Source organism: Ailuropoda melanoleuca, chromosome 1 (genome assembly GCF_002007445.2).
Source record: "Ailuropoda melanoleuca isolate Jingjing chromosome 1, ASM200744v2, whole genome shotgun sequence".
Taxonomy (NCBI): Eukaryota; Metazoa; Chordata; class Mammalia; order Carnivora; family Ursidae; genus Ailuropoda; species Ailuropoda melanoleuca.
The window spans coordinates 78,438,049-78,456,931 of record NC_048218.1 but is presented as its reverse complement, the minus strand read 5'-3'; the positions used below and the strand labels follow the sequence as shown (position 1 = coordinate 78,456,931).

General features: G+C 40.8%; 1 protein-coding gene across 2 annotated transcripts in view; it reads right to left on the bottom strand.

Moving 5' to 3' along the window:
* The window catches only part of IGF2BP2 (insulin like growth factor 2 mRNA binding protein 2), a 153,055-nt gene that overhangs the window by 117,780 nt on the left and 16,392 nt on the right, over positions 1 to 18,883 (bottom strand). The window contains exon 2 of one of the 2 annotated variants that reach the window (XM_034661651.1): positions 5,582 to 5,718. The exons of the other annotated variant lie outside the window; for it this stretch is intronic. Within the exon in view, the coding sequence (XP_034517542.1) occupies positions 5,582 to 5,592 (11 nt within the window). The 5' untranslated portion in view covers positions 5,593 to 5,718. The remainder of the gene's footprint in view (positions 1 to 5,581; positions 5,719 to 18,883) is intronic. 2 annotated transcript variants of the gene reach the window in all.

Sequence of the window (18,883 nt, the reverse complement as noted above, 5' to 3'; positions counted from 1 at the left end):
ATTTTATTTATTTATGTGACAGAGAGAGACAGCCAGCGAGAGAGGGAACACAGGCAGGGGGAGCGGGAGAGGAAGAAGCAGGCTCCCAGTGGAGGAGCCTGATGCGGGGCTCGATCCCAGAATGCCAGGATCACGCCCTGAGCCGAAGTCAGACGCTTAATGACTGAGCCACCCAGGCGCCCCTTAGTTTTCTTTTCTTTTCCAATACCTTGCCTTGAACAACCCAAGGAGATGAGACTGACCACCATACTCCATTCATAAATAAAAAAGGATGAATTCTGCTTATTCTGAGCTTTTAAAAATGTATCCTAATTTACATATAAAAAACAATATAAAAGTAGATAGATACTATGTACCCATCTCCCAGCTTTAACAATTATCAAAGCCCACTAGAAAAATCCTACTGACAATGCAAATAGTGGGTAGTGGGGAGGGGAACTAGTTGTTTGCTCTTGATAAAGGATAGTGACAAGACATCTGAAAACTACTCATGTGAGACAGTCTCAATTGGACTTACAGGTTTTGTGGTTTTTTTGTTTTTTTTTTTAAGTTTGGAGTTAAGAAGGTTAAAATCTCACACTGGACTTTCGACACCAAGATAATACAACTGACTTCTTGATGCTCTTAAGCACTGGGACTGCAGAGGACACTCTGGACACACATGCATGCCTCTATTCATAACAGCAAGCACCATGTCTTATGGGAAAAGCTCCTAAACCATTCAAAAATCGAACTATTTTAAGCACCTCACAACTTTCTAAGAATTTTGTTTGTTTTAACATTGTGCCCACCCAAGCTGGGTCATGAATTGCGTGTATGTATGTGTGTGCTTGTTTTGGGGAAACGTGCAAAATGAGGTTAGGGGTTTGAAGCATTCAAGGTACCACAAAGAACCCTAACCAGGCCTGCATTCGTGGGATAAAGTCCTGGGAGTTCATAGTATGACTAAGAAATGAATTAACTGCCTAAAAAAAAAATTTTTTTTTAGAATTGGGCAGAATATATAGATTGCTAAAAACCATGAATCATGTACAGCTCATTTCAAATATTGGGCACATTTCCCATAACCATTTAAAACATATATGTACTGACTCTGGGATCTTGCTAAATTTAAACCCTGACTCAGTAGAGTAAAACAAGTCCTTCCTTCTTTTGGGGAGGGAAGAGTGGAAGAGGTGCCACAGTAGGGAAGACTGCTAACGACACCCTCTCCGTGCCAAGAACTTCACGTGTCATGAACTTTTTAATGATATAGAGAATTATTAGCCTTCCCCCTTGGCTTTCTTTTGAATGAGTAAAAACTGATTATACCCTGGAAAAACCTGCTTAGGATCACAGCTAATTTCCAACCCTGGTCTGTTTGACTCCAAAGTCTACCCCCTTTCCTCTCCACCACAATGACACTTAACTAGACCAACAAGGCCATTATGTTTGCTTCAGATAGTCTTGAAATAAGTTTTACTCACCATCTCTGCTTGGCATTAATCTTTTGACCATGGCTTTCTCTAATGTACCACGTTTTTAAAAAGTTCACATTCATTTATATAGAAAATTATATTATCACGCACAGATTTTGAGAAAGAAGCCTTTCCACTACACCATGGCACTTACAAGGTAGTCATCAAGAAATGGTTATTCCCTAGTAATTTTAGTCCATCACCAAAAGCTCAGAATGTAAATTAAGGGGCACAGCTACACTGATCTTATCTGAAAACAGCTGCATGACTGTGTTCACACAGTGACTAGAATATGTCCAAGCACAAGACTCATGGGTTGCAGGACTTTTGCAGAGGGGAGCCTCCATGAAGGCAGACAAGGACCGCAGGCTGAGAGCTGGAAGGTGGAAGTCACCGGTTTTCCAGCCTGGTCACCACACAATACACTAACTCGAGGTTTTTACCGAAAGTCTCGTTACTTTTAAATTCCATCTTAGGGAACAAATATGAAGAAGTTATGCAGTAGGGATTAACCACCTGTCAGCTGTGGGCCTTGTGTTATCAAGTTACAGGCTTGACTCAATTAGTAGTTGTAATTAATTACATAATTTTTAGTTCAAGTTTAATTCCACTAAAATGTCATGGTGAAACTAGGCCATTTAAGAAGGTTTATTAGAAAAGGAGAACTATAAGATTGGAGGTTATCATATATTTGATTCAAATTTGAGACATGTGGGATACTTGTAAACCAAGAGTGGACCCTCTTCCTCCATGAACAGCAAATATAAGTAAGTGTACCCCTCACATATATAGGTTTCTGAACATTTGGACTCTTAACTAAAAAGAGAAGGGTGCCTTTGCTCTGAGAAGGCCTAATTGCACCCTGGCCCTCAGCAAGGAGAATGTGGTGGGCCTCCGTGGGGCTGCACAGAGCTCTGCAGACATGCAGAAGGACTTAAAGTGATGGGGAGCCCCAGGGTCACTGTGACTGCCCTGGTCGCCAAAATGGAGTTCTCATGTTTGAGGGCAGGACAAAGGGTTCCCAGAGACTCCAGCCTAGAAGTTGATTTACAAACTCTGGGACATAAACCAGGGAGAGCCAGAAGGTTATCACTCTGTCATTCTAACCACAGGCCACTGCCTCTGCAGCTAGTTCTTGGTTTTTATCACTCTACGTGAAAACACCTCAACTCCCAAGATCTGACTGGCCACAATGGCTAATACCAGTCTGTGCCCAACTGACAGCCTAGCTATGCTTCTCCATCTATGATGTAAGTCTTGCCAGCGATTCCTAAGAATGGGCTCAAAGTACAGGATGAATGTTAATTCATGTGGAATATCAATTCCATGTAAAGTTTTATACTATTTTTTGATATCTTTATATGAAAGAAAACACATACACCATGAAGGGCATTGCTAAATACACGGAAATGTTAAAAAAATGTAACAGGAGACAAGTTTTATGTTCATAGAGCTCTTTTTGGTGGATAGCTTCTGATTTCCAAGGGGACTATTAGTAGAGATATTTGAGGAATACTGGCCTGTTGGATCTCCAGGCTGGATTCCCTCAGAGCCTCAGGCTGGAATGGAGGGTCCCCCTCCCCAGATGCCCCTTTCAGCTCCCAGCCCAGAGAAGGCATGAATCCTTGGCTCTGCCTTTTCAGTACCATCCACCACACTACATTCTTAAGTCAACCACAGAGCTGGGCATTACTACATTAGCATTTGTTATGCCATGAAAACTTTCCCTGGGCAATGAAGGCTGTTTGAACAATCCCCTGCTACTTATCATCATCCAACTCCATGACAGCGGTGGAAAGACCAACTGGTACTGGGGACCAAAGTGAGACAGGTGGAATGCATCTACAGAAATGGGTCTGTGAGTAAGAACAGGCTGGGGCTAAGGAAACCTGCTAGTAGAAACAACTCCAAGGTACGATGAGGGATGCGCGGAAACATCACCAGAACAGCCAGTACCAGGAACACAATCACTAATCACCTGCCATGTCCTAGGTACTCGGGACACGCAGAGATACACAGGACACAGTCCTTGCCTGTGAGGCGAGATCAGGATGACGTAAGTTCCTGACATTTCAGTGGCCTGCTATCAAAATCTGTATATTCTAAGTCTGACTTACTTTTTTCCAGTAAAATAATGATGTACCTGAGTTTTCTTTTCACCTTAGAGTTGACGCAACTGTGAAGAGCTTTACAGGGAGGTTTAAGGTTAGAGGTCTTTACACTCCAATACCTACACTCATTTTATTGTGTCAATAACATGTGTAAGAAAAAATACGAATAAAAATCCTATCCTAATAAGCAGGAAACATCCGTTTGTTGTATCAGAAAGATTAATCACTTGACAAACTTCTTAAAAGTTAAAAAGAACTTAAAAATTTCTAGTGCTTTGTAGTTTGTTGTGAAAGCAATTTCTAGACAGAATGGATCACTGAACTAGATCAGAGGCTTCTTTCATTCAACTATGCTATAACGAATTTAACAGACTGAAGAAAATATTCTAGATGCTCTGCTAACTGCTGGTATATTCAGAGACTAAGAAGACACACGTCTTGCTTTCCAGAATTCAGTGTTGGGCACTGTTTCTCAAACTTTTTTCACTATCGTTTCCCTAACAAGTCTAATACCTAACTAGACATTTGTTCTAATCACCCCAGCCTCCCTCCCCAAGAAATTTTAATACCAGAGATATACTCTGTATCTGTTTATATACTGTGGCTCTTTGGAAGGCTGTAAATCATTGTATCTAAGATCTTTAACCTCTACGAACCAATTTCATTCCCTTAGGGTAACACGGCCCCACTGAGAATTCATGGTCTAAGACAGATGTTCATATAAACCTCATAAGATACATGGAAGGGTACATCCACATACAAGGACAAGTGTACACACACACACACACACACACACACACACACACACACACACGTTTTTAATCAAATTCTTTCAAGCCCCCATGATAAAATATATACATACATCAGATCTAGAATAGGGGTCAGCTTCTGTTCTGTAAAGGACCAGACAATAAATAATTTAGGTTTTGTGGGCTACATACTCTGTGGCATATTCTTATTTTGTTTTTGTTTTGTTTTTACAACCCTTTAGAAATATAAAAATCTTTCTTAGTTCAAGGACCCTACCAAAACAGGCTGCTGGCCAAACTTGGCCTGTGGGCTGGAGTTTGCTGACGCCTGATCTACAGGGATAACAGCTAACATTTCTTGAGATCTTACCATTTATAAAAAAGTAACTATTTGTAGAATGGTGGTTGCCAGGGGATGGGTGGAGAGGGGAATGAGGACTTAGTGTTTAATGGGTATAGAGTTTCAGTTTTGCAAGATGAAAGAGTTCTGGAGATGGGTGGTGGTGATGGTTGCACAACAATGTGAATGTACTTAATACCACTGAACTGTACACTTAAAAATGGTTAAAACTATAAACTTCAGAGTATGTGTATTTTACAATAGAAAAACTTATTTAAAAAAATAACTTTAATTTTCACTTAATACTCACCAAAAAGCCATAAAAATAGATGTCTTTATTTTATAGCTGAAGAATGTGAGGCTGAAAGAGCTTTAGCGACTTGCTTGAGTTACTGAGTCGGCCAGTGGAGCACTCAGATTTGAGTTCTAGTTTCAAAGTCTGAGCTCTTGGTCATTCTCACCCCCCAAGAACTCTTTTATTTATTTTCTCCAACAGATGCCATATTTCCAAAGATTTTATCTGTTAAACAAACATCATTTACTAATAATTTGTTTTGCTTCTTTAACGATTATTCAAAGACATATACTGGCAATTAGAACTTCAGCTCTGCTCGTGGGTCAGCCCATTCTTAAAAGACAAATACTAAACTGGTATGATTTCAACCAAAAATCAAAGAAATGTGGCATCCTTAGCCTGTCAAGATTTTTTCTTTAGGTAGATGTAAGGTCCACAAGGGCAAGCACCTTCCTGATGTTTCACATCACTGCCCAGAATGGGGCCTAACATTTACATGTGCTCGCCCTCTCTCCAGGTCCTTTGTGTTCTGGAGACCCCATAATATATGTGGAACTTTTAAAGGCAGAGGGAACTTTAGATCTGTTTCACCACTTGCATTTTAGGATTCTGTGCCTCAGGATACTTACCCCAGTGGCATTCATTTGGTCAACCAGCCACCATTCTCAAGAACACACAACAGCACAGGCTGCTCGTCTGTGCTCTTGTGAAAACAGAGTCCAATCAAAGAGGAGCCTACAAGTTAGCCGGGTGTAAAGTCCATAACCTGACAAAAACAACAACAACAAAAGACTTTAAACGATTTCCAAAAATTAGAGAAAGAATCTGAACTAGTTGTTTGAACTGGGCCCCATAGGGACTAAAAAAGCAAGAAATAGCTCTGGCTGTAACAATCCCCTCAGGGCAATGTCTATGTGACCTCCCTGGGCATGGGACACAAGCCAAGCCCATCCTATACCTTATCCCTTTGGCTATACAAACTGTCACAGGCACAGGACCCAAGCCAGGCCAATCAGAATTCTTCCCTGGGATTTTTCTTTAAACTGGAGGGAACTTAAGCTGTTTTTCCCTGGATCACAGGCTTTCAAGACATCTACAGGCCGGCACTGAATGTGGTACTACCTCCCATGTAAAGAAAGCCCATCTGAGGTATGAAAAAATGACGCTAGATAGAGATACATAGAGACAAAAGGTAGCAAGAAAGAGGGAAGGAGCCAAATAGAGATATACAGCTGTGTTCCAGTCGCTCGTTCTGAAGGTCCCTAAAACCCACTTCATCCCAGCTCACTCTGCAGGGTGGTCAAGTAAGCAAAAAAAAAAAAAAATCCCCCCTTTTGCTTAACCTAGACGAAATGAGTTTCTGTTACTTGTGACCAAGAATCTTTCTTTTTTTTTTTTTTTTTAGGTTTTATTTATTTGGGAGAGAGAGAGAGAGAGCACAAGCAGGGAGAGCAGCAGAGGGAGAGCGAGAAGCAGACTCCCCACTAAGTGGGGAGCCCAATGCAGGCCTTGATCCCAGGACCCTAGGATCATGACCTGAACTGAACACAGATGCTTAACCGACTGAGCCACCCAGGCTCCTCGCAACCAAGAATCTTAATACATGGGCCGAGGAGGCTGACTGATCTGAGGATAACGTGCGTCACCCCAGGGAAAGTAGGCTAAAGGTAAGACCTCCTCAGCTCACCCTGGATGTTCCCCATCCTTCTTCCACCTCAAGTTTTTATCTGAGAAACTAGGTTAAACCTCTTTGCTAGCAGGTGTGCTTGAATCCCTTACACAGTCAGATCTGATATGAGGTACTGTTTTATCCATATTTGTTTGCAGAAGCTCCCCCCAGATCCCCCAACAGAATTATGTTTATCTTGAAAGCCCCTCTACATGTTACAGAGCATTTACTCACAGAAACAAGTGTGAAGTGGTGACTGGGCTTCTGGCTGTACGTTAATAACGAACTTTAAGGGAACTGTTAAGAACGTAATCTCTTGGGGCGCCTGGGTGGCACAGCGGTTAAGCGTCTGCCTTCAGCTCAGGGCATGGTCCCGGCGTTATGGGATCGAGCCCCACGTCAGGCTCTTCTTATGAGCCTGCTTCTTCCTCTCCCACTTCTCCCGCTTGTGTTCCCTCTCTCGCTGGCTGTCTCTATCTCTATCGAATAAATAAATAAAATCTTTAAAAAAAAAAAAACGTAATCTCTTCAATTAGCTCGTGTAAATCATACTAATCTATGGAAAGAAATCTTGCATCACAGAAAGAATATGAAGAAAAAATTTCACCTTCTTCCAACTTGGCCACCAGCCTAATCACCCTTAATCTTGCTGGCTTTGTGTTATGATTTTCTTAACTTTGTTTTTCATGATTTTCTGTTTTTACCCACATGAAACTGATGAAGCTATTTACCATTAAATCTATTCAGTTTTACCTAAGATTGGGGAACTATGAATAGAAACAACATGCAACTGAATTAGTCACCAAGCACAAGGAAAACTGATCACTTGCCTTACTAGAAAACTCAGAAAATTAATAACTTGCTAGTAGAATATTTGGAAAAATTTATTATTTAATATCTCAGATTACTACTTTAAGACTTTATTTAAAAAGAAAGTAAATGAGAATTACTCTAATCAAACACTGTAAAAACAAACTGCCTACATGATTTCTTTCATCAGTTTATTTTTAAGGACAATTCTGAATAATTGTAAAAGTCACTTTTTCATCACTAGTATGTAAGAAAAGAGATTTTGCCGTCAGACACATAGGCTAATTCAAAGCCCGTCCATGTATTTCTAAAATAGCAGTCTATGTATTTCTAGGAACAGTCCCACCTGACTCAGTGAGGGCCTTCCTCATGACGGTCCTTTTTTTCCACCAGACTATAAGCTCCCAGAGAGCAGGCAATGGAACTGCTCCACTGCTATGCTTTTAGAGCCTGGTAGTGCCTGGCACATCATCGGTGATCAATAAATGCTTGGTGAGTAAGTAAATAAAGGGGTCAATGAATAAATCCAACTGCATGTCCTACTTCCCATGCTGATGAGTTCTACATAAGAAAGTTCTTGAGAAACTAATGAGGATGTAAATAGAGAATGTAAACGTTTTTCTTCCTTAAATTCAACCTAATTAAGCAAGAACTGGCTGGAATGTCCTCTGTGCCAGGCACCAGACTATAGCTGCGGACACACAGATACAAGTGACAGAGCCCCTACCCCAAGGTGCGCCTCAGAATAAGCTGACCTCAGCTGGAGGCCCAGCTTTCACAGGACCCAGCAGCTCACCTGGAGGTTCGTCCTAGGTAGGGCGTAAAAGTGGGAAGGAGGGAGAGAAGACCATGCAAAACTTAATAGAATGGTGATTTTTAAATGCATCCAAGTATCCTAACTAGCCATTAAGCGCTTATAATATCATATAACCAATCATTTCCATAATATCATTTCTACAGAGAAATACAGTCTAAAAAAATTCTCACATGGATGCTATACAGTTCCAGGAACAGACCCCCCCATTCTTAATTTCTCTTCGCTCCTCCTTCTGGAGCATTGCTCAGGTAGAAGTGGAAGAAAAGAAAAGAAATAAAGGGCACCTCTGACAATGGGGGGGGGGTCTCCTAGGATGGGAAAATAGGAGAAGGAAAGATGGGGGAAGGTGTGATATTCCTATATATGACATGGATCATTTGAGTATTTGAAGACAGGAGTGGCCACACCTGTAATTTTGAACATCATTAAAGCCAGATGCATCTTCTCATAGTGAATTCCACTTTAGTGGAATAAAGATATTACTATCGCTGCTATCAGCTTGAATGCATGATCATAGACAAATCACTCATCAAATTACAGAAAACCCTGTTAAAAAACAGGTCATTATTTTATTGGTTTCAAACACCATCAAATTATGACCCCTCCAGAGACAGCAGATATACAGAATAAAAGTCTAACTAATTCTGCAATTGAGTATCCGCCCTCTTCCCCCAGTACCAAAAGTTAAAATAATTTGCATATATATTCATTTAACATAGATGTTATCAAAGACATAAACAGTGATTCTCTATAAACTGCAAGCTCCTTCACCTATTCATCAAGTTAATCCATGGAACGCAAATCATGTGTCAGATACCACATTAGCCTTAGGAAAAATATTGAGGGGAGGAGAGAAGGGACACACAACGGCAACACACCCTCAACTAGTAACATCAAGTAGCATTCTATTTCTCATCTGGACTTGTTAGAGTCTAAATGAATGACTAACGAGTGGAATAGGAAGAGAAGATAAATCCCAAGTACTATCCTATAATAAATTACAGACTTAGAAGTTAAAAATAGATGAAGTAAGAGCCACTATTACTTAAAAATACACAGGTGCAAACAAAATGAGGAGAGTATCTGGTCACACCATAAGCATTCCTAAAAGACACCATAAATAGACCTATGAAGAACTAGCAGCATTAGACTCCTAGGATAGTTCTGAACCACCTGAGACCTTCTCCAGGCAGCCTACAGCACTTCCTCCTCTATCCCAGGATATTCTATTGTCTAAGATACAAGGGCAAGGAAGAATTGTTACTTTTTGGTCATAGCTATCAATTCATTAAAGAATGCTAATAAAAGGCTTAGAATACATATGAAATTGTTCTCAGCTTCTTTGGTTAATAGAGGCCCGAAAATAAAGCAACGATATATCCTTATTACCAGTCAAATTGATAAATATTTTTTAAGAACTGAGCCGCCCAGGCGCCCCCAAAATATGGGTGCCATTTTCAAAACATGGCTCACTTGTCAAAAATTGTTCAGATCTCAGCCTTATGGGGAGAAAAATTACAAAGAGAACTAGCTAGTGATTCTATTACTGCCTTCTTAGAGATAATCTTTCAGTTCTATGTTATCAAGTAGCACAGTTATATGTCTTTCTATATTATGAAGTGTGGGATAGCGGAAAGACAATACAGACTTTGCAGTCAGACAGATATAAGTTCAGATCTAAGGTCTGTCACCTTTCTTGCTGGTGGCCTTGGGAAAGCGGCAGTCTCCCTGAACCTCTCAATCTTCTCTTCTGAGGAATAAAGTCGCCACCATGCCTCACAGGGCTCCTGAGAGATGGGAGATAATCCCCACAAGCAACCAGCTCAGTCGCTGGCCTCTATTCCCCGGCTGTCTGTACCTCCTCTCACACAACATATCCACATGCTGCCTGCACATGGCACTCGCCGTGTGCAAAGGTAAGCTGCAGTCTGTCACTCAGCCTGTGTGTGCTTAATAAAAGCAAAGCTCTGCTAACATGAGCCTACACAAAACCTAAGGGGAAGGATTAACTTCATACAAGACTATATGCTCCAAAGCCAAAAGAAACAACTTTTACGTGACTGATATACTAGCCCAGGTAAGAGAGAACCTCTTCCACAGATTAGTGAAAATAAAGACAATTCGGGAGAAACAGCCCCCATCCTTGAAGGAAGAAACTGAGTTTTGACGCCACAATCACTCTGTCAAAAGCACTGAAAGAGGCCCTGTCTCTAGGCCTTGGGTCAAACCCGGTACAAGACACTAAAATACAGCTCTGGAATCTGACAGCTCTGGAGGTCGGCTCCTGCCTCTAGAGCAGTGAGGCGGGATGGACAGATTAAAATAATTACTATATTTTGGGGGCGCCTGGGTGGCTCAGTCAGTTAAGCGTCTGCCTTCAGCTCAGGTCATGATACCGGGGTCCTGGGATTGAGCCCCACATTGTGCTCCTTGCTCAGCGGGGAGTCTGCTTCTCCCTCTGCCTGCCTGCCGCTCCCCCTGCTTGTGCTTTCTGCGTCAAATAAACAAACAGAATCTTAAAACAAACAAAAAAATAAAATAAAATGATTACTCTATTTTCAAATGTGGCTGAGTCAAGGGCTGGTCAGAACAAGTTCTAGAGAACTGGGCTGTCCTCAAATTGCAGGTGTGCCTGGCTCCTTATCTTCACATAGGCAGTTGTTCCTGAGTAAGTATTTCTTTGCGAAGGACTTGTGGACTCCCAGAATTCTAGAGCAGGCAGGAAGGCTGGATGTGAACCAGCCTACATGCTCACTTCACCGATGACAAAACTAATGGCCAGATGGGAACGGCACAGAGCTGGTTAATGGCAGAACCAGAATTAGAGCCCAAGCCAGCATTCCTTCCACCAGACTTTACCATCTCATTCAGGCAGTTCCCTTCCTTCACGGTGGTTTTTTTTTTTTTTTTTTAAACCTTTCAAAATCTTGATTTTATTTGGAAGATCACCTTTTTTTCCAAACATTTTTTATTTTGTGTGTGTTTATACACATATACATGTATGTGTGTGTGTGTATATATATATATATATGCATATACTATATACATATATATAACATAAAATTTACCATTTAAACCATTATTTTACACTTTTTATTTTTAAAATAAATACCCCACATGGGGCTCAAACTCATGACCCCAAGATCAAGGGTCACATGCTCTTTCCATTGAACCAGCCAGGAGCCGGTAAACCATTTTTAAGCATACAGTTCGGCAGTATTAAATACAGTTGCACTGCTGGGCATCCATCACCACCATCATTCTCCTTTCTTCTTCTTTCCTGAAACTTGGTAGCTATTAAACAGCAACCTCTCATTCTCCCATTCTTCCCCAGCCCCAGGCAACTACCATTCTACTTTATGTCTCCATGAACGTGAAAACTCTAGGTGCCTCACAATAAGTGGAATCATACAGTATTTGACTTTTTGTGTCTGGCTTATTTCTCTTAGCATATGTCCTTGAGGTTCAATTATCTTATAGCATGTGTCAAATTTTCCTCCCTTTTTAAGGCTGAACAATGTTCCATTGCATGTATATATCACAGCTGCCAATGGACGTTTATGTTGCTCTCACATTTTGGCTACTGTGAATAATGCTATTAAGATAGGTGTTCAGAATATTACTCAGCTATCAGAAAGAACGAATTCTCAACATTTGCTGCAACATGGACGGCACTGGAGGAGATAATGCTAAGTGAAATAAGTCAAGCAGAGAAAGACAATTATCATATGATTTCTCTCATCTATGGAACATAAGAACTAGGAGGATCGGTAGGGGAAGAAAGGGATAAAGAAAAGGGGGGTAATCAGAAGGGGGAATGAAACATGAGAGACTATGGACTATGAGAAACAAACTGAAGACTTCAGAGGGGAGGGGGTGGGGGAATGGGATAGACTGGTGATGGGTAGTAAGGAGGGCACGTATTGCATGGTGCACTGGGTGTTATACGCAACTAATGAAGCATCAAACTTTACATCAGAATCAGGGGATGTACTGTATGGTGATTAACATAATATAATAAAATAAAATAAAAAAAAAAAAAAAAAGATAGGTGTTCAAATACCTGTTCGAGTTCTTGGCTTTTATTTTGGGTACATACTCAGAAATGAAATCGCTGGATCATATGGTATACCAGTGCTATTTTGAAATTTGTCTCAAAGGAAACAGAAGAAACTAAATCATCTTGGTTGGTGAATTCTTAAAAAAAAAAAAAAAAAAAAGAAAAACACTGAATGTTTTGTTCCTGAACTTAGCTTAACTTAAAAACAAGTTTGGTGAGAACTCTTTTAGAGGCTGTGTTAGGTAGAAGAAAAAGCATAGCAATGTTAGTGAGGAGGATGACTTTGTATTAATGCCCAATGTAACACCGTTGACCTCTCTGAGCATGAAGAAGACAGTGGGACAGTCTAGACAGTAGTCTAGACAATTCCTAAGGTCTATAGATTCTGTGGGTTCTAGCAATCTATGGAAAAACTTAGAGAATGACTATGTTCCTTCATCATGTTTACTTCCTTTACTTCTGTTTGAATTAACCAATCATGTTAAAGCTTAAAGAACTGTTTCTAGTTAAAGAACTTAGTGTATTCTTGAAAAACACATTTCAAGGGCAAGGAGAACCCCTCAGCTAGAAAAAAAAAATCACAGGGACTCATTTAATAAAATCATTGAGACTAATTTAATAGGCAATAATCTTCCCTAGGGAAGATTAGCACATTTATTTGATAACTGCCTTAGAATTTTCTATAGTGTAGTATCTGTATACTCTAAGTCACTGTGGCTTCATTTAAGTCACTGTGAACTTGTGATTATTTTATAGTAGTTGATATAGTCGTTGATATCAATGTACACCACCGAGCTCAGTATCAACAGGGAATACCTGCCAGGAAAAGTTTGAAACAATAGTTTGGTCCAAACAACACTTCAGTTACTGAGCAACATACAGTCACCAAGATCCCTAACCGACAAGGCATTCAGAGTCAAAATGCAGACCTGGCTACAAGTGAGACATCACACTCCAAACCCCAGCCATTCTTGGGCCTTTCCTAATGACCCAGGCTATGGACATTATTATTGTCTTTCTCAGGAAGGATCTGCACCATATTTTCCCCAGCTTCCCAGAACTCTATCTGCCTGAGTACCTACCATGAAGCAGGCTCTCTACTCCAGGGTCAAGAGGGGCAAGATACAGGCAGACTTCCTCATGTCTGTTTCCCCCAATCGATATTTCAACTTCTTAAAGTAATCTTTATGGAAAGCTTCCCTTGCTGGGTACAATTATCTATATTAACCAATTCAACCCTGACAGTTCTGGGAATAGGGTGTGTTCATGTTCACATTACAGGAAAGGAGAGGAAGCTTGGAGAAGCGTCCTATCAAAAGCCACGCAGGTAGGAAGGAGCACAGCCAGATTAAACTGGCTCCAAGTCCAGTGCTCCTTCTACCACACCGTTTGCCCATACTCTCACAAACCTATGCCAAACTGGGCCACCCCAAAGAGAACATCTGAAGTTCCTCCCTCAAAAAGCAGGCCCTAATGATTTAGAAATTAATTTATGGTTTTTCAGTCAAGTGTGAAGTGTATTGATCACATCATTTATTCTCTTACCTTTATTTCTGATAGGCAAAACTTTGAAGGAACTAAGTAAGGCCAAGAGCAGAGATGTCAGATCAATCCTTTCATTAAAAAAGGCTTTTCAGAAACACCCACATTACTACCACCTCCAACCGCAGCAGACAATGATTAGTCCCTGTATTTTTATCCACCTCCAAGCTTACTCCTGGTCAGCCTACTGGGAGAAAAGGCATCCATTCAAGACACCCTTGGACATTTTTAGAGACTTAGACTATGTGACTCTTTCCTCTCCGAATTCTAGGAGTGCATACAAAGAGTGTTAATAAATATTTATTACATAATAGATTCAGGAAACCATGTTTCCTATGACCACATGCATTTTTCTACAGCACTGAGACATCTGGGGTGATCCTAGGTTGCACACCACGTTTATGATGATTTTATTGGACTTGGAGCATAATTTTATGATTTTAAATGACCATAGAGGTTTATAATTATTGTATCGTTGATTTTATGACATGCTATTGGTCCCATCTATGATTTATTTGATGCCAAGGCCTTGAGCAGGAAGTTAACACCCAAATATGACATTGTTCCTGTGGGAAAATACCACTGGCTTTAAAACACCTGCTTTCTTATTAATGAAATGCCATGAAAAGTGGGGACAGCCTGTTCAATGAAACCCTGATTAAGCAAAAAACAACTGTAAATTTTTCTTTAGGAGAAAGAAGCCTTATTTTGGATTTTTTAAAATTTATTATTATTTTTTAGTAATCTCTACACCCAACGTGGGGCTCAAACTCACAACCCCAAGATCAAGAGTCTCATGCTCTTCCAACTGAGCCACCCAGGTGCCCCTGAATTTACTAAGAGAGCTGCAAATGATAATGTGGAATAATTCCACTCCCTACATCACTGGTTCTCAACTCTGGCTGCACGTCAGTATCACCTGGGGGCGCTTAAAAGATAGCTATGCTAGGCCTACCCCAGACCAAATGAATCAATTTCTGGGAGTGGGCTCAGGGACTGTATTTTTTAAAGCTCCCCAAGTGTGACACTATGAATCCAGGGTTCAGAACAACTGACTCATACCAGTGGCTCTTAAACTTAGTGTATCAGAATTACCTAAAGGCCTTGTTAAAACACAGACTGTTGGACCCACCTGGGAATTTCTTATTCGGGAGGCCTGGGCTATGGTGGAAAATCTGCATTTCTAACAAGTGATGATGCTGATGGTCAACAGGCCACGCTAAGAATCACTTCCTTATGTACTTTCTCTAGTTGAACAACATTTAATTAAATTAATTTTATTACGAAATATTAGACCTCTCCTCAATAAGAAGGTTTTCAACAGTGCAGGCCAAAGAAAGGATTTTCTGCTTAACCATCAATTACTTAGTTTATCAGAATGTATCATTCCCTAAGAATTTTAGTTACTAGGGGCGCCTGGGTGGCACAGCGGTTAAGCGTCTGCCTTCGGCTCAGGGCGTGATCCCGGCGTTATGGGATCGAGCCCCACATCAGGCTCCTCTGCTATGAGCCTGCTTCTTCCTCTCCCACTCCCCCTGCTTGTGTTCCCTCTCTCCCTGGCTGTCTCTATCTCTGTCGAATAAATAAATAAAATCTTTAAAAAAAAAAAAAAAAGAATTTTAGTTACTAAAGTTAAACCAGGATAAAATCAGACAAAATTCACTTCCACCATTAGCAAGCACCACCCATGTGATGGCTGGGCACACACCATGAGTAAGTCATTATTTCCTTCCTAGAGCAGTGAACAGACTATCAGACCGGCCTGTTGTGCACACAGATAACTGCAGTCAGACGGTGACAGCTGAGGCAATAGAAAACCTGAGTGGGAACACTTCAGAAGGAGCCTGGGGAGCTTTCCACAGGAGGGGACCTTACAGCTAGAACGTCAAGGGGATCACCCAGTTGCCAGTTTTCCAGGGCCCACAACAAACTTTACATTACCGGCACAGTATACTCCCTGCCCCAGGAGGGTGCATCTGGACCTTGACCCCAGGCATGACAGGTTTGTTCAGGAACTACAGGCTAATTTTACTTCCAGGCTGAAGGCAGGTCCTGTGGTTTATCTACCTTTGTACTTCTTACAACAATTAGCCCAGTGCCTCACATGTACATGTGGCTGAATCCCTGGGAGTAAGTGATGAAAAAATGTAATGTGGAGGGCGCCCAGGTGGCTTGGTTGGTTAAGCATATGACTCGTTTCGGCTCAGGTCACGATCTCATGGGTCGTGGCATCGAACCCTGTGTCAGGCTCTATTCTCAATGGGGAGTCTGCTTGAGATTCTCTCTCTCCCTCTCCCTCTGCCCCTCTTCCCACTTGCATGCTGTCTCTCTCTGAAATCAATCAATCAATCAATCAATCAATCAATCTTTAAAAAACGTGATATGGAAGGTAAACCTAGTACACCTCAGGGGTGCATTCAGGCACAGGGGAGAGGGTCCGGTTCAATTTCAGGTTGAGAGTCTTACTCCCTTCCAAGGTTAACACACCACAGACATTTGAAAAGTATATACGGCAACACATTCAGCTGGTATGGGGATGGTAAGGGTGAAAAGCAGCAGTTTCCTCATGGTTTGCTTCTTTAGAGCAGAGCTCAATGTGGAAACAGAGGGCTGGCTTCTTCCATGTCCCACGTTCTGCGCCCTGCCCTCTAGCTAAACACATAGTAGGTGCTCAAGTAATGCTCTTCCACATTGAAATAACTTGAATTCCTTACTGAGTCTCAAAAACATTTTTTAAATTATTGGGACATTATTTGACATTCACCTGAGGTATTGAGAGGTGGCAGGCAGTGAATTTTAAAATCCAAATGTAATATCACCAAGTAGGCATAAAATCCCTCTTACCCACCAGCCAGACTGAGATACTATCAACAAAACTTAGGTCTCTAAAGACCCCCAACAGAGAAAATAGCCAGAAGTAAAAGCTTTTCTCAAGATGAAAACACCCACACACACTTTTTTGTTGCTCGAGGAGCTGAAATAAATGTAGAAATTAAACGCTGGAAGTATCCTTTGGAGTGCTGATGTAGTAGGGGTTAGTAGACTGCAGGCTCCATACCTCCCCTGGAACACAGCTCCCAGGCAGCCTCTTCTTCTTAACAGCTGGACAGGGAAGGTTATCATCCTCTCTCTGAAAAATGTAGCTTGCTAGGCTCAATCTTAGGAGTTACCCACACACTATTTCCTTCAAAACTAAAACATATCTAAATTTTACCTTTAAAGGGTAGGACAGAATCAAATGTCAAATGAGCAAACATTGAAACAGCCCCCAAATTAAAGTACTACTGGGTTATTAGATTCTTGTTGACTATTTCCCAAATAAAAGTACTGAAAAAAGCGGTACTTCCATTTTATTAAGCTATAATTATTCTGATCAAAATTGCCTTCATTTCTGTCAATTAAGTAATAATGGATTGCCATGATTTTAAACTGAACTCTCTTCTGAATGAATGACTTTTTAACCACTTCCCGTCATGTGAAAATTACGAAGGCATCATCCTAAATTCTTCTAGAATAGTTTGATACTCACACATTAAATTATTTGCATCTTAAGGGCACTGGAAACCTACAAAGAACTGAGATTATATTATAGCCCATTGAAGAGTGAAATGCCATTAATTCTAATTGTAATAGCACAGAACTAGAATTTACTCCACCATTTCTTTAAAAAGAGGGGAAGCGTGGCTAATTCAACAAAGGAATCGATATAAACAAGATCATAAGAGGGAAATTTAAACTACTCAAGAGAATAAGCTATTTAAACACATTTCAGAAGTATTTACATGTAACTGATACGATGAATATAACTCATTTTTTCTATTCAATAAAAAGGTCTGGTAAGACTGCTCTTCAGCAACATTTTGTTTACTTAGGTTGCAGTACTTAATTGAAAGTAACATACATTTTTTAAAAACCTGCCCATTCAGACATCTGACGAATTATCATTGATCTTCGCCTAACCTGCATCAATAAAGCCTCAATGTATTTAATTCTAACTATAACCTCAGGTCAAGAATTGAACAGCGCCAACTAGATTCAGAGAAATCGATGCCACTTGTGTTTTCAGAGAGGATCTAATGTATTTGATGATGAAAAACACCCAACCATGATCACTGTACATTATGTGGTCCCTAGGCTGTTAGACACCAGAGAGAATGTGTCAGGTTCAAACATCAATTGCACTAGCCCAGAAGCACTTCTGAAAAACCAGGAAACATGTAACTTTCCAAAGAACATGCAAACATACAGGAGAGCCGCGACACATACCCAGAGGGACTCAGAGGACCGGTGTCCTAACCAGAACTCTGTGGACAGCTCCTGTGCTGAGGTGTTTTGTACGTAGAGACACCTGTGTGGCTCTGGGAGGAGGCCTGGGAAACAGGCTCTGTCAGGTAGCCAAGCAGGAAATGTTCTCTTCCACCCCAAATGCTGCTTTTCTATACTTGAAAAACAAATCAACTGGAGGGGCAACTTGAGGAGGAATAACTGAGATTATATGCGATCGGGGCAGGCCACCTGTGGCAGTTCAGCCCACTAGACAACTTCTGATTTTTTCCCTCCTCCCTCTCCCCCCAGCTGGGATTCTAACAAGATAAGTCACTGAGGAAGAATGAGAAAAAATATGTTTCTTTGGGTAAATATCTATGGGAAGTCAAAATATTACAAAGACAATAAAAAAGGTGTAGAGTTACATATCACATTGGTCCTCTGAGCTCCCAGAATTGTTCAAGCTCACCTTTAAGCTCCTAACACTTGAAGATGACAAAAATCTGAAATAAATCTTAAGCTTGGTCCTTCCACTGAAGGCAGTTGCAAGTTCTCTCTAAAATCTCTTTAAAAAAAAAAAATTCTTAATGTCATCATTTGATTGTTTTGTGAAAAAATACATCAAGATTTTAAATTCTGGAGAGGTTGAGAACCCATTCAAGGACAATCCTCTCCCACAAAGGATAACTCAGGATATACTCTGTTTAACTAAAATACACAGGGTGTAAAAAATTCAGGGGGCACCTGGGTGGCTCAGTCGGTTAAGC